At 48.9% G+C, this 17023-nt stretch overlaps 1 protein-coding gene across 17 annotated transcripts in view; it reads right to left on the bottom strand.

Moving 5' to 3' along the window:
• The window catches only part of Ca-beta (Calcium channel protein beta subunit), a 96829-nt gene that overhangs the window by 18580 nt on the left and 61226 nt on the right, over positions 1-17023 (bottom strand). The window contains exons 1-2 of one of the 17 annotated variants that reach the window (XM_025305696.1): positions 4935-5497; positions 1187-1614 (exon numbers count right to left, since the gene is read on the bottom strand). The exons of 10 other annotated variants lie outside the window; for them this stretch is intronic. In XM_025305696.1, coding sequence (XP_025161481.1) covers positions 1187-1237 — 51 coding nt within the window. In that variant the 5' untranslated portion in view covers positions 1238-1614; positions 4935-5497. Of the gene's footprint in view, positions 1-1186; positions 1758-4570; positions 4808-4934; positions 5498-7538; positions 8409-17023 lie in introns of those variants that run through there. 6 more of the 17 variants (XM_025305694.1, XM_011148829.2, XM_025305698.1 and 3 more) reach the window with 6 other exon arrangements.

Consider the following 17023-nt stretch of genomic DNA (forward strand, 5'->3'; position numbering starts at 1 on the left):
TGTACGTGCGTGTCCTGAGCTTCCTATGATCTCTGAGACGCGATAGCGGGACTTTCGAGTAGACTAGAAAATAGCCTCGGCCCAACTCAAACGATACTTCCCCGCTGGTCCTTCCCCAAAGGACGTCGCACGCATATTCCGATATATATATCAATTTTAATTACGTCGCCATGCTGACTACACGCTCAAACACGAAACCCGCCGCGTCTTACGTTCTACAAATTGTGCCCGACACGTTTACTTTCGCTTTCGACGAGGCACAATGTTGATCTCCGTACGCTACACCCGCCGCTCAAACCGTAACAACGAGACGAATCGCGCATCACGAACATGTCGAATGAGGTCGGCCTGCAGAGTGAAGACCTCAACGTGGAGTCTCGCCGACGACAGTCGAAAGAAACGTCGGATCACTGAGAAAAGTGAACCAAGGACAAAAAGCCCCAAGGCCAGCAGAGCATATTGTCCGTGCTAAGCTCGGTTTCGTGCTAAAAAAAAAAAAAAAAAAAAGAGAGAGAAAAGAAAGAAAAAGAAAACACGTCGATCGAGCGCGGCACGGTTGACGTGAAGCGACCAGCCACCGCCTTGCAACGGCGGCACGGATGATCGCTTCTGCTTCACGCCACGCTGCTTAATGCGAGCCTTAAACGATACGCTGCAGAGTATCATACACACGTCTAGGAAGCGGCGAGTCTTTGACGTGAGCGAGCACTTTTCCTTGCGCCTCCTTGCTCAAAGTGCGGTCACGATAGTCAGTTATTTCTGTGCGGCTCCATACGGCGGCCTCCTCGCCGCATGGAGAGCCTCTTGGGGACGAAGTTTAATTACAGTCGTTCCTCGGTGAGGAAAATAAAAAAGACGGAGGGCGCGTTGTTTTCTTGTTGCATGAACGTAACTCTTTTCCCTTTTCCGCCACAGCGTTGTGCGGAGGACGAGGCGAGTGACGTTGCGGGGAAAAGAAAAGGGGATGAGCAAAGTGCGGAAATAGAGGGAGCGAGGCGAAATAATTAGCGGGACGGAGAGCGGCATGGATCTGTCGCTTTAAATCGTCCGGTTAATCAAGCAAACAGGATCAAGAGCGCACCCTCGCTCCCGTGTGACTTCATGAGAACGACATTGGAGTCCCTCAGCGCAGCGCTTCCTGCGCACCAAAGTCGAACGGAAGGATTCGCGGGTATTCCCGGGGTACCTGGGTGAATAGCTTGTTATAGCCGGAATTGTGTTGACTGTATCCAATCATCGCCGGGACTCGCCACCATGGACGCCAAGGCCGTTCTTCTGATGGTCCTTATCCTCGCCCTCGTGTCCCCGCGATTCCGGATCCGAAATTTATCCGGCTGGTGCTCTACGCTGTCGCTCGGCTCACGCTACCGCATGGTCGTTCCTCGGCTGCGAGATTCTCGGGTCGAAATCTACGCTCGTGTCGCACTGGCGTTCAAAGTTCGCGCCGCTACGCCATGTTGAATGGCGCAGTGGCGTGGGGCTCCCCAGAGCTTCCCTCAGATTCGTCGTGTCTCGGTCTTTTTTCGCTTTCGTTTGCAAGCCATCCAAGCACAAGTCCTGGTCTCTATTCTCGATCGAGCATCATCGTCCCGCAGCCACAAACCACAATGCACACTTCGTTCATGGCGAATAACAATAAAATAAAATCCGATTCAAAAATGCTCTCTTTCCCCCTCTCTCTCTCTCTCTCTCTCTCTCTCTCTCCCTTATCGAGACCTCAGTATAACAGGTGTGACCTAGCATCTAATTTGCGTCGACTGCAAGCAAGTATGGACACGTGAAGAAGAATTGACGGGACCACAGGGCAGACGCAGATAAGTCTCTCAGTGGACAAGATAACGCAGAGACGCAAAGAGTGGTCGAGATGATTGAGTTTAGCGTGATATTCATTTCCAAGTTTTAATCGCGCCCTGTTCTCTCGTATCAGAGAGCGCGTTACACAATATCCTAGAATTAAAGAAGAAGTATCGGAATCATCGTACACACGGAATCGAGCCACTCCCCGAAGAGAGCCGTTGTACAATTGACTCGGCCAAATTTACTTGCGAAGGAACGTGGAACGATTACGAAGAACTTAATGCCACTCCCTACAATTGTCTGACCCACATCGCCGAAAATGTACGCGTAAGCACGCAGCATCAATCAATTACACAGCAACGACAGAAGGTGAAAATACCTCGTGCATCAACGTTGACGATAAAATGAATAATTCATTCCGCCACTTTCCGAAGCTGTTATCCGCACCGCCAGCAAATTTGGATTCTAATCGCTTCGGTGATCTTGCGATTATAATCGACTAAATAACATTCTACACTACGAGGAGAGGAGCGGAAGATCAATTCACGACGACGCCATTTTCACTCCCAATGGCTTTTGTAAGCCCCGATAAAACTATTATGTCCGTTAAAATTCTATCGCGCGATCACAAGCAACTTGAAGCGCTCGAACAATCACGGATTGTACTTGGTGGGTTCAGTTCACCGTTTCTGCGCTGTGATTCGACTGATACTCGGCTAGCCACCTAAAATATTCACGGTAATGGTAGCCGATTGAAAACTTCATCGGTGTGCGCAATTCTATAATCTTATTAGGTCACGTGATACGGCGAGCACATCAGGCAGATACGAATGCCACGACGGGATTTTATATAACAATCTCACCGGCGAATTATTTACACGTGCGCTGCACGGTTGGCTTGTCACTGAGGAAAGAATCGAGAGAACGAGTCTTTGATTGAGTCAATGATGGAATCGTGTCGCGTTGGAAATTAGCGAAGTAATTCGAGAAGAAAAGAATTCGCCGGAGAGATAGTCGATGTTTCTTCGACGATGCAATTTTTCGTGCACAACGAAAACATAGCGAGATTTTGCTTTCTCGGCTAGTTTTTCAATTAGTCAATTTTAACGACATCGTTTCATTCGTCCGAGATACAAATCGTTGGCAAGCAGGCGAAATATAACTCTCTCACTTGTCCACGCAACAATCCACTTGTCGTCGCTTCGAGGACGAGTGGATTGTGCAGTAATTAACGCGAGAAGGATAGAGCCAGATCTCTTCGCGGTACAATGCTAACTTCTAATTGGCTGAGATTCTCAATTGATGATAATCTGTTTTATCCGACTTGTTTGCCGGCAGTTTGACAGCAAGCTTTTCAACTGGTTGTCCCCGTTGTTGAAAAGTCCTTGAGGTTAAAGAGATCGGAGATCGCTTTCGATGGAGCTAATTATGTAAATCATTTACGATTTGCACGCCTCGTATGCAGTTATATGCGTGCGTCTCCAAGATTAATTTATCGGAAAATCACGCAGAAAGCAAGGCAAATGTTTTTTTTTTTTCTTTCCTTTACATCTCGAGGAGAACACCAATCCGAGAATTATATCTGAGTAATAGGAAGAAATTATTTTTCTTCATTGAAAGACGGATCAATCTTCTTCGGCGGTGCTGAGACGGCAAACTTGGCAAACGCAAAACTTCGCGAGAGAAGTTTATTGCGCATCTACGTATCGCGAACTAATTGCTATTGAAATTAAAGTTCTGCGTCGAAGCAGACGCGCAGCTGAGAGAAAGCGCGCGATTTTTTTAGACAATCCAATTATGACGCGCGATAAGGTGCAGAGAGAAATTGAAAATTTAATTCCGGGCAAATATAAGCGACGTCATTGCGCGGATAATTTTTCTCCAAAGAGAGGCTTTCACGCCTTCCATTTACGCCACCACCTTTGAAAAAAAAAAAGAAAGGAAAATACTCTGACGTGTAACAAGAATGGGAAAGTAGAAATTGGATTAGAGTAGCGAAGTGATCCCACAGAGGAGTTATGCGTCGAGCATCGTCACGCAACTCCCTGATCACCTCGTCTATCTAGATAATTAATTAATCCACCATGAAAATAACCTCGCAAATAGCCTCGTTATTGGCCTCACATGTCGAAGGAAAGTGCAGCAGTACGAGGAAACGAAATCGACTCTTGAATTATCAATTTCATTCTGGGACAATCGATACTGTTGACCCTCTTAGGAATCCGTTCGCCGAATTTGTTGTCCAATTGGCATCTCGGCCTTGCGCTCAAAATGAAGACATTAGCGGAGCACGAATTAGTACGTGCTTCGTCGAGATTCTTCGTCCCTCACTGAAGAATCACGTAGTAAACGACGAAGAAATATTCGTTCCAGAATGAGAGCTAAAGCTCCCTGCTGCCACGACGTGGGACGAGGCTGTTCTATACAGCCGAAGAATATCGCAAGATCTACGCTTTTATTAGCATAATTAACTTTAGACGTATTATATTAATACGCGTGCTACATCCCCTTGTGCTCAGCAGGGCTAACCTTCAATTAAACAAACACGAGGAACAGCCCCATCGCGACCCTAACATCCGTGCATTTTTCCGAATTCAGAGTCCTTCCTTCCGACAATCCGACGTGCGAGACAAACATTCGGCCGGAAGCGATCACTTGACGGATCGATAAAATTTGCCGAGCTAACCGTCATTTTCCGAGTGTTGATCCTCGAAAAGGATCCTGACGGGAAGCGCCGACGGGGAGCACTGTCACGACATTAAAGTTCAATTACATTCCAAACAAAATCTGCTGAAACTCGACGAATCAAAACTCTTCATCGTGACCCGCGCCAAGCCGCTAAACTGATGGCACACCGCAGCACCGTGGCGCCTGGAAGCAGGTCAACGACATCGTGCAACCTCGAGTTTGCAGTTTCCACGTTCCAGCTCGCTGGCCGTTCGACAAATAGCGCCGGTCTTATTGACTTTTATCTGCGTATGCCCGCTTTCGTCCTATCATTCCTCAATCGTCCCCATTAATCTTGACATTCACTCCCCTCGGCCCCCACCCCCCCCCCTCACCCCTCCGTCTCCTGAGATATCTCAGGAGCACGTCAAGAAAATCTCACAGAGGCACCAGGTAAGCCAGCCTTTCACCTTGGAAACAACCCTTCATTTCCCTCAGCGTGCGCAATTATTTCGCGCTGAAAGGATAATTCCTTGCAGGAGCATTCCTGCGCCGCACGTCGCAACAATCGCGTATAATTTCTCCTCCCACGAGCACTTCGATATCACAGAACGTGTACACGGACGATATTTCGGGGCAAGAAAGAACTTCCGTTTTCATGTCGCGTCGCGGCGCAAAAGTAACATTCTCGTTCTCGAGGCGTTCGTCGCTCGCGTGCGTGGCGTCACGCGTAACCGCGGCACGCGAGTCTTCATCCCCGCGACGCTTTCGCGACGACGGTCGACGCGCGGAGATCCGCGAGAGCGATTGGCCGGCGGTGCCTGCGCGCACTGACACTCTACGTGATCCTCGCGAATCGCACTCCTGGCCGGGTCGCCGGCAATAGTACGTTTTGCGACTCGTCCGCGCGCGGGCGCCAGCGCGGATGTCGGACGACACCCCCGTGACTATATCGATCCGCGGGGCGCCCCGTTCTCGGCTCCGCTCCGCCGCGTCCTCCTCCTCCTCCACCCGATGCGACGCGCACGACGACGCCAGGCCACTGCACCCTCTCGGCAACGTGTTCTACCAACCTACCGGTGTATGCGCGTTTTTCGCCTATATAACCGCCGACCGCGTGCCGTGGGATGCGCCGAGGCACATCCTAGGGCCGAAGCGCGGGCGAGCGAGGGGAAAACCCACCTCCTGCGGGGAGCGCAAAAATTTCGAATTCTCTCTCTTACGTGCGAGAGCGAGAGCGAGATCCGACACACACTGGTGGGCTGAAGCTGGGAAAAAATGTAAACTCTTTTTCTCTCTCTCTCTCTCTCTCTCTCTCTCTCTCTCTCCCTCTCGCTCCGTGCGCGCAGCTGCTTCGGAGCTCGGCATTTAGGGAATAATGCAGGATTCCACGAGTGGAATTGCAAAAGACTATTTTCAACTCGGTCTCATTGTCACGACGAATAACACGTGGCGAGTCCTTATCTAACTCGGTCTTGTTCTCTTCAATGCGTTGCCCATTTGGCCGCCTTCATGTAACGTCGGCAACGTGTCAGAGCGAGGCAACGCGTTGACTTTGCCGAGGCTAATCCATTTTTATTCAGGACACGCGACCACACACGAGAGTCCCATATGTCATGAGCACCACCACGGGTTGCAGATAAAAAGGCAGCTACACTCTTATCTCGAAAGGTGCCGAGCAACGGTACCTCTCTCGCATGTATCGCATGTACTGCCTTTTGTGATATTGCCCGGCGATAAGGCTACTTCATGGCGTCAAGTTTGCAGTCACTAATGGTGAATCTGGAAGAGCCGTGTTATATGCAATGCTATCTAAAAAGATAGCTCCGAAGTGCATTATTCACGCATTCTTTGCGTCGCTGTTATTAGAACGTGCGATCTCGATTAGAACTCGCACTTGTCTCTTCCGATGACGGTGCTCAAGCAGAATTAACACCCGATACGAATCTTACTGTTGGAGATATTAAGCGACCAAATTCAGCTACTTTCAGCAATCGGTTTCATCTTGAAGTGTAGGTCATCTATGTAGGTCACGCAGGGTGCGTGACCGCGTGTGCCGTCTTTCTCCCTTTTCGGCTTGCTGCCTTTGGGTTCCGCAGGTTCTGCAAATTGCAATCACCTTCGAGGATTATCGCGAGGATATACATCATTTTTCGTATTCTTCCTCCGTACCCCTCACGATGTTCATTCGACCCTCATCTTTCCTCATGTGTGTTTGAGGTTTCTCGAAGAATCTAAATCTCGAGTTTCGAGTGTCTCATTAAAGTTTTCTCTCTCTTTTTCTTTTTTCCTTTTTTCTCTCTTTTTTTTTTTTGAAGGAGAAACACTCTAAATGTGCTCGAGAAGCTTCGGCCAGAGTTAAAAGCAATCGTGCGAAATCTGGAATATCTTGCGGGTATCCGAGGGCAACAGCTTCGATCTCAAAATCGCAGCTCATAAATAAATGATCGGCGAGCTATACCAGCCTGACGGCAGCTCCTTTCATCGCGGTCACGTGGCGCTATGCAAAAATAAAATTGAAGAGCATTGTGCTCGCGGAGACGGAGCGCGCATGCTCGCGATACGGGGGCTGGCGGGCGCAAACCGATCGAATTGGAACTCGCTTTTATACGTACGTGTCTGCAGTGTGTAATCTTACGAATAAATGGCACTGTTCGCCAGTGCAAGTATCATATAGCTATTGAAATGAAATATACGTCTCAGACGGTATCGACCTGCTCCGCTGTTTTTATTATCACCGAATTGTGCCCCGGCGCACACAGCTGTGCTAAAAAACAGACGCCGTAATCGGGGTCGCCATCGACCATTGGGTAAGCTCTGACCTCGTAATCTCCCAGACACAAGATACCTGTCGCGCGCGTTTCGCAGTTGTCGCAATTAAGAGGAGGACAGAGGTTCGGCAGTCGAAGGACACTCGGCTGCTATTTTGAAGGAACTTTCCAGCGCTGCGAGTTAATATCCCGTCGTTTCGCCGTGGAAATAGACAGATGCGAGCGACGATAATCGCGGGGGAATCGTCGCGTTACGTTCCCGTCAAGAAGGGAGAAGAGGTAACGTTATAAAAGAATGTTTACCCTACGGTTGATCCTGCTTCTTCCGAAAGGTTTGTAATGATCTCGCCTCGGTGGTCCCCGCAGGTGTGCCATGTTATAGGACGGCAATCGTCGAATCGGATGGAGAATGAAGATCGACCGAAACTAGAAGGAGGCTCGTTGACAGTGACGGGAAAACAGCTCTGCCACGTGTATCCAACGTATCCGCTCGGCTAGATCAGTTTTCGCCAGCTTCGCGAGTCCATTGACTTTCGGCGCAAGGTACGTCGAGCTCAGGCTCGAGGTTGCATTCATCACGTCCTAACGTTTGCCTTCTTTCAGTCGGCTCGACACTGATCCACACCGTGCACACGTTTTCACGTGGAAGAGACGCCGTCGAAGTGACGGCGTACGTGAATCATACACTAACCGAAGGTTCAAGAGACGAAGCTCTTTTCTCGCTCAGTGACTGATCGTCCGGCACTACTCTCTGCGATTGCTAATCGAAGGGTTCGCTATTTCTCGGATCGTTTACCTTGGAGATTTGGCGAGAATTTTGCTTTGTGCACCATTTGAGACCATTCACACGTAGTGTTTGCAAGTTGTCCCTCTCGAGGATGTGAAAAAGTAGCGAAAGAAGTTGTATTTAACATCGCAGAGTTATTTTATACGCATGCCATACGCATGCGGTCTCATCGAGTGACATCTTGAGAACCGAAGTGCTATCTAGAGTCTGCGTCTCCCGAAAACCGGGGATTGAAGCGTTGGTCCGTACATCATTCGATCTTTGGATCAATGCCGACACGCAAGTGTAACAGTCTCAAGTGACGTTCCCGAGAATATATCAGTCGCGTAAATCTTTAGCCCTGACCTTGACTCATCATTGTGATTTTTAGCGTGAGAATCGAATGTAAAATTATCGACCGTAAGTATCGGTCAAAAATTACATTTGCACTGGCATTAATTAAGTTACATTTTACACCGGCTTCGTCAACTTTTCGGGACATATATTCTTAATTATTCGCGATAAACAATTAGATTGGGATAAAATATTTGTAACTGTGGATTTTATATTGTAGTCACGTGTCACCTCATTAATCTGTACGGCACGCCACGTGTGAAAATTGTCCCGACGGGCAAAGCAACGTTAAAAATAGTTACGATTTTACGATAAATTATCTCGACTCTTAGAAATTCTCAATTTAAGAGTCTACTTCGACGCCAGTAAACGATCCCGAGAAATTTGTCAATCACCCAAGATGCGGTGATTAATTATCGAATTCCGCACACCCGCAAGGCCTCCCATCGAACGCAACTTGTCATGGCAAATCAAGACACTTTTCAATCCCGCGACGCGAAAAATATCAACTGCACCGTATTATCGCCGAATCGATCACTCCCGATCCAGTCGTGACGATACGATATAACCAATAAGTCACGTGTTTGTTTTCCAGCGGGCTACAGGTTCCCCGACCCGGACAATGCGTCGGTCGCGAACTCGAGCTATCGCACCGGCGAAATGGATCCGCGACTTTGGAAAAACATTTTCCTGCCGATCTACAAGCCCGGTCTATCGATAAACGACGATAAACGACGATTTCTAGAATCCGAGAATACGAGACGAGCTCGGTGTGGATGTGCTGGTGCTACTGGTGAGTCGAGGAGCTTTTGGAACGCACCGCGACCTCCTCCGCTATAAATAAAACGGCGGCCGCCACACCGAAAACTTTGCCAGCGAAATGGGTAACGCCGATTCATCGTAATTTCCCCCGCGAGACTCGGAAACCGGGAAATTTTCCGGCTGACGGGAGTTAGCCGCAATAGATTGTGCCACCGACGTTTCGGGTTGGACCAGTCGACTCGCATGCCAAATGACACTGGTCACCTTTGTGACGTCGTCTTTGTTGAGACCTGAATTTCCTCGCTATCGGTGCCTGACACGCGTTAAAAAAAATCTAAATCCCTTTTTCGCCTGATATTTAACGATTTATTTGTTTTTCCCCTTAAATGTTCTTGAGTAGATTATGCTGGAGGAATCATTGAAGATCGGAGCATTGATCTCTTCTAAACTCTGTTAGAGACTTGCGATCAACGCAAGTTCTAGAAGCAACAATTTGTTTCGGAGCTCCGGTAATTATTTCTGTTCAAGTTGTGCTTCTCAGAATTGTTTTGAATGCTCTGTTGCCAGTGAGCTCGGTGCCAATAATATTGGTGGATTTATCTGCATCATTTTATTGGATTTCGAAAGTAGAAAAGCGTTTGTCAGCGATTAAAACCCTACGAGCCATCAAGTCCTTCCAGAGGGAAATCTTCGATCGATACTCGATGTTTTAAATAACATTTTCTGAAACGTATCATCGAGATGTACAATTGACAGAATTATTGACACAAAGTACGGATATGGAAATATTCGCTCAAAATATACTTTGACACTTTTCTACTCGGATTCGACTGACGAACGTAAAGCTGGTAGGTTTCAGCGAAATTTTTAATTTAACACCCGAAGCAGTGCGCTTGTATCAAACGGGAAAGACACTTCATGGTAACGATAGAAAAATGCAGCGTCCATCCTGACAAAGGCGACACACATTGATTGTCGAAAGAAATTCATCGATTATTCCAGGCAGCGACGCTGCCCGTGAGACAAGGTACACGAAGATTAAAGGGCGAGTCACACAACTGGGCACGATCCTGTGCGAGAACTATGCGCCAGCTCGTACAACATGGCGCGACAGTGACGTGTCAAAAAAACGTGTCAAGTTTTCAGCAGCGTCAGGTTGTGCTGTGCGCTAAGTGACTGTCGCTTTGCGACCGCCGCTTGATCTCGAGATAACTATCCTCGGATGAGCAATTCTCGGATGAGCGGTTCAGTTGACACATTATCTTGATTGGATAACCGGAATCTTCACGTGCTTCGTAACTGTAGGTACTCGCAGCGACTGCTTCAGATTATGACTCAACCGTTCTCGATTAGTAACGAAAATGTACAACCTTCTGTTTTACCGACGAACGGTGCGTGCGATGCCTGAAAACACTGCTCTAAAAATACGAAACTTCGCCAGATGTCCGTAACTTGGTTTCGCACGAATTTCGAATAATTCGCGCATCATCGACGAAACAGCATATCTTCCGATTTGAATTCCGTCGCGATATCCAAGCGACTCGATGAATGAATCGAGAGCTGTCACAAATTCACGAGATAAATTTCGACATTAAGATTCGGAGGAGCGAGACAAATAATCTTACGAATTGCCCTTAAGTCACGAAGCCGCTAGCGGCAGCAAAACATGTTTTGCATTTCCTGCGAATAGATAAGAAAAACAGGAAGCGGTTGTGTCATCGTTTATGCGGCTTAATGAGGTCAGATTTTTCAAGCGTCGCCAGAGGAAGCGCGTCAATTTCCGATACCACGAACCGAATCCCCAAAGTTCAGTAAAAAATAACGCGCGCGCGCGTTGGAATTCACGCGCGAGTAATAAGACGCTTCCTCCTCATTTAAGCCGCAAACGGAATCAGCAGAGTTTCCCGTTTCGCGAGAGCGTTCCGGATCCGTTTCGCAGGGGACGTTTTTGTAACGTGCGATTTGAATAATGGATGCTGTGTCGTCAGGTGGGCTGACGTCTCTTTTCAGAAAGAATCGATGCTGCTCTAAATATACAGAGAGCCGAAAGCCGTTGCTTCTCTCGCAGGCGCTGCTATACGTTTCCCGCTTTAATTATTCAGCGTCTTGGCATTTCCGCCGGTATTTTCGTTGCCGCGCCGGCCGCATTGTGCACAATACGCACATTAAGCGAGATGCCGGGTATTATAACGCGATAAGCTTTACTGGCGACGTACGCGAGAAATGCCCGCGGTGGATACCTGACGAGAGAGATACTTGGCGTGTGGCGATCGCGCGCGGCCAGAGTGTGAAAATCACGTCTCCCCCATTATTACCGGACTCGTATATCTCAATATTCCGTAATCGCACCATCGGACGAATGAGAGAGGAGGGAGTAGAGACGAGAGGAGGGACGGAGGAAGAGAACATTTTCGACGGTCACTTGGAACTGCGGGATACGACTCTTAAACCTCGCGTCATTTACTTCTGCCGATCTGACAATTGGCAACGCCAACTCCTTGCCACCTCGAGGAATGGGCCGGCGAAAACTAACGAGCTCGTTCTCGTCTCCCGTTGCATATGCTATCCGGTCACATTGTTAGCGCGCACCTGCACCTGCCTCACTTTTCCCGCAGTTGCATCACCCCCCTCTCTCTCTCTCTCGCTCGCTCGCTCGCTCTATAGCCGCCTCCGGAAATGTAGGCCGCTTCGACGAGGCGCTCGCGGCAGATTTAGAATCCCGCCTGGCCCTACGACGAGTTCGCGCGCGTGCTCGGCTCTTTCGAGTTTTTCCGGAGCACGAGATCGGACGAAGCCGCGCGCGCGCGCGCGCTTTCGTGACGCTCGCGCAGCTGCAGCAACACGCGGGCGCCGCGCCGCGCCGCGCCGCGCGGCACGGGGAAAAGGTCGAGGCGCAAATTGTTCTCTATTGCGGCAAATTAGCGGACGATCGCTATCGAGAACCTGGAATTATTCCTTTCCAACGGCCGCGTGCTTCTGGCGACCGATAATGCGCGAATGGCCGGGCGCGGCCCGCCAGAATCCGAGGTTTTTCCGCACCGGGGGAAACACCTCTGACTCTGGCCGACCGACATACCGGGAACTCGGATTATCTGCAACTGTAAGATCGTACCTGCGGAGGTAAGAGAGGTGATACATGCTCGTGACAAATGGAGAAACGAGAGACCAGTTTGACTTACGAACGCAAAGGCGCTTGAGATTCCTATCGACGGCCGCACTTATTTGCTCAATCGCGCCGCATATTTCTTCACGATCTGTCTGCACTGAAAATGATCGTGGGAACATTTTCTGAGCGAGCAACGTTCAACGTTCAATCGTGCACGAGAGATTTGATGGTTTTGAAAAAGTAGAACGCGGTGTTGTTTTTCTGTTTTCTTTAATATTTCCGACTTTACGTGCAATTTTCTTTTTATATCTCTCCGATATATGGATATGTGAGAGCCGGATAGTCCGGCGCGATATTTATAACACCGACTCTCTCGCTCTGAGGCAACTATAAAGGGGAACAATGCAGGCCGAGGAGCGGCTAGTAAACTGTTCCTAATGGCGAGCGCGAGTACATAAGGTGGCAAGTTCGCCGTAGGGCGGCGGATAGACAGCAGATGGCGGACACCTGAGCATCCTCCTCGGGAAGTTTCGGCAGGCGGACGATAAGATCAGGTGAATTCACATGCTATATCGCCGGGCACGGCGCACAATTATTAGTTTACTCGCGGCCGGCGATTAAAGGATACGCCGCGCGCAAGAGCGGCGAATTAGACGCGCCACAATAATGCGGTGGCCTTGAACCGACAACGAAGACGACGGCACAGATCAGTCATGAAGGCGAATTAGATCCAATCGAACGATTAAGGACGACCGACAACTGCTCGAGGACTCGGAGGTAAAGCAAGTCGAGTCGACAATACTCGTCGAAACGGTAATCGGAGATGCGATCGGGACTCGATTATCGTCGCGGTGATGAAATTAAAGAAGATCGTTGATCCCCCCGTCACGTCTGTGAGCGGATCAGCGGCGCATTGTGATGTAAATGAAACGCTTAGCCCGCAGGCAAATGAAAATATTCAATTGCATTGTGTGACTCGTCTCCGTCCGGAAAATATTTCATACCTGTCGCGCTGTCCAATGTACACACGCGACTTGGAGAGAAGGCCGAAGAAGCGTTTCGTATGCTCAGAAAATTCGATGAATTCCAGGGGCGTTCGCTCGACGAGTACAAATGAGCACGCAAGTGCGTAGGGGGGGGGAGTAACTCTGGCGTACGTATTGTTGCATTAAAAAGCATGGATGCCGTGATTGGCCGACTTACGCCGCTCTGCGGGTCAACGTTGTGTCGTGCACACGGATTCATGATCTTTGGCACGGCGTTCTGCCGCAGATAATGCAACACGGAGTCGGAGAGAGAGAGAGAGAGAGAGAGAGAGAGAGAGGGGGGAGCAGAAAGAGAGACGAGAATCGGCCCGATAATTACGTCGGTCGTCGCTCTAGGCGCACGCTATAGCCGGTCCGTTAAAAGCGACGTGTGTGCATGCTCTTAGAAATAAACGTGTCGTGCGATTTACAGCCGTCTTCTCTCACACCACGCTCATAGCACGGTTCGTGCATCAGGCACACGTCGCTAATGGGGACAATTTCGTAGATCCGAGAGAATAAGCGCGAGCTGGACGCACGAGTCGTCGCGTTTCTCGACGGCTTCTTCGAGTCGACCGCACGTCTGCGTGGCGCGAATTTGCGAGTCAATTGCAATCTGTAAGTATAAAACTTCGGGATACTATTTCCGGTGTGCGCGTGGCATGAACGTTCGCGGTTCGCGGTCTTACTGGGGCTTCGACAAAATGCACTCGCGATTAAATCGCATCGGTCAAAAGAGAAGAAAGAAGGTAATAAAATTTTCGGCGACGCTGTCGCGTTCGCCAACTCGAAATTTAGATCTTTGCGATATTACGTGACTTGAGGGGGGGGGGAGTTACATGCGGAGCAGGCCGTTTTCAAGACTATTTTCACAATTTCTTTTTAACAGAAATGAATCAATGGACTTGAAATTTGCACAGTGTATTCATTAATATTTAAAGTATAAAATAAATTTGTTACTATCTATATGGAAAGTATACATAAAACTTTAAACGCGTTTGTTTGGAAAAACACCATTTTCTTAAACTGTCGATACGATTACGCAAAAACTACTGAACCGAATAATTTGAAATTTTTACACGGTAGATATGTAATTTTCGCTCCTACCTCGAATACAGTTATAATTTATTTTATTCATTTTTTTAAACTTGATTACAAGTTAAAGAAAAGTTTCATTTTCGATACTTTTTTCTGTACAGTCATTATTTTTCCAAACTTGGCTCCCCTGCAACTGTATATTTCAAAAATCTTTCTCATTTTTGGTTTCAGAGTAGTGAGAGGCCCGGAATTGTATCGACGAGCAAACATAAAGCTCGCAAATGGATGACCGCATTTTTATTTATAATTACAAATTAGATCATGATTCTTGTGATTCAATAAAATTTATTTTATACTTTGAGCGTTAATGAATACACTGTGAAAATTTCAAGTCCATTGATCTTACCGTTTCTGTTGAAAAAATTCGTAAAAATAGCCTTGAAGACGGCCTTCCTCGTGTAAAATTCCCCCCTTAAAAAAAAAAGAAAATATATATATATATATATGTACAGCTGAAGAGTGAGAACGAAGATGGCTTAGAAACTGAGGCGAGTCGTGCGCTTTACAAGCGCGTTTACCCGGCCACCTGGCGCACCACCGGCTACACCTATGCGCAGGTACGCGCGTGCGTGCACGAAAGGTACCTAGATACGCGCGCGTAGTAGAATACCGTCCAGCTTTCTCTTTTTATAGGCCCTCGGAGAGTACCGATCTCGCCTCCATGCTTCACACAAAAGCCAACTCGTGAACTGCCGCTGCCGCTGCTCACACACTCATCGCGTGGGTGTATAACGCGCGCGCGCGCGCGCGCGTGCATTATTGCGGCGCACACGTGAACGCTCAGGTACAACCTCTGTCAGAACATTCGAAAAGACGGGTTCCCAAGAGTTTTTACCCGTGAACATATCGCGCTGATTAGGCCGGCGAATGTCGCCAGCCGAGGAGCTGATCCGCGATCCTGCAATTGCGTTTTACCTGCAACGGTCTCCTTGCTGTCTTCGATGCTGTCTAAAAGTGAATCAGTGAAACTCAGCGATTAGGCACTAATTGTCAGTGCACTGATTCACTTTTAGAGAGTGGGTACCGAGAAAACAAATTATATAGCTACGATATTAACATCTGATTACTTATATGTCGGGAAATTAGCAGGATGTTTGAGATCTTTTCAAGCGATAATCCTTTATATTCTGACGGCACTTAAAGTACCAGCTTAAAATCACTGGATAGTTGTAACATTTATTTTCCTACTTTTTATATTCACAGTATACCAAAAGTTATTTAATTACACAAAAAAGTGTAATAAGAAGGTCTCGGATAAATTAATTCAGGGTTAAAAAGGGTTAAAAGCGACAGACAATCCGGAGTGACGAGCCGATGAGAAGCAAAACATTGCAAATGTCGTTCGTTGTCGAGAGAAGAGAGCTTCTTATCTCTCGTTTCACGTTCTCTCTCTCTCTCTCTCTCTCTCTCTGTACCTCGCGTCTAGAGTCTGTAATCATTACCGAAGTTTTCTCCATGGAATACGGCAAGTTAAGTTACAATTCCTCGTCCGAACCTGGAACCTGCTGATAAGCGGCGGCGACATCGAACTGGTCGCCGCGGCATAACGAGGCAAACGCGTTCTCCGGTGCTGGAATGCCCGCTTCATCGAATTTCATTCTTCCCGAGCGCACCTCTTTCATTTGCGCGCAGTCAAACGCGTTATAACGACACAAAACACGCAGGCACGTCGAGCATATCGGACGTCATACGTGCGCCGCATAGGTGCGTGTATGCGCACAGCACAGACAGTCGCGCGACACGTATCCGCGAGACTTGCAGCGCACGCAAGAAGTCGCGCGCGCGCACGCAAGAAGGAGGAAGAGAAAAGAGGAAGAAACGCGCAAGGCGCTCGCGGGTTACGGCGGGTTTACGCCGTTTCCTTTCAATTTCCCGGCACCCGGCGAGTGTCGGTACGCCGATACGCCGGATAATGACGTTACTACCGCCGCGCGCGCCGGCGCGGCGCGGCGCGGCGCGACCGAGTAAAAGCCGGCTGTATCCACGCAAGAAATCGCCCCGGAATTCTCTCGGATAGCCGAGATCCGTTCGACGTCCGCCGCCGCGCCGGCGCTCTCTCGGCTCTCTGCCTCTCGGATACATGCGCTCCGCACAAATTACTACGGCAATCGCCGCCGGTGTTTACAGTCATTGGCATGTAAGTACCACGCATATGCCCGGACAGCGTCGTGCGTACACGACGACGATTGCGTACATGCGCGAGAGAGCGCCAATTGCCGTTAACACTCGCGTTGCGCAAGCGGTAACTCCGATTTTGTAATCGCTCGTAGTCCTTCCTCCCTCCCACCACCGGGCCGGCCTGTAATATTCTTTATCGCGCCGTCGGAAATTGCCTCGATCGTTAGTACGCCCAGATAAAACGTCCATACGCAATATTCTTCATCGTTTCGTTGGCGCGTTTCATGCGCGTCTTCCTCTCGTCCATCGCGCGCGCGCGATGGACGAGGAAAAGGAAGAAAAAGAGAGTCGTTATCGTAAACAAGCGTTAATCGGCGGCGTTTAGCTTGTTAGACCGGCACCGCGCACCGCAATGGCCGCGAAGTGTGTCGCGAATGTCGGCGAGCTTGAAAAATGCCCTCGCTCGCTTTTCATGGAATGCCACTTGATCGGGACTAAAAATCACGGCTGGTGATAATACCATCCTCTGTCTCTCTCTTTCACGCGCGCTCGTGATGTA

This window comes from Harpegnathos saltator, unplaced genomic scaffold (genome assembly GCF_003227715.2).
Source record: "Harpegnathos saltator strain DR-91 unplaced genomic scaffold, Hsal_v8.6 scaffold708, whole genome shotgun sequence".
NCBI lineage: Eukaryota > Metazoa > Arthropoda > Insecta > Hymenoptera > Formicidae > Harpegnathos > Harpegnathos saltator.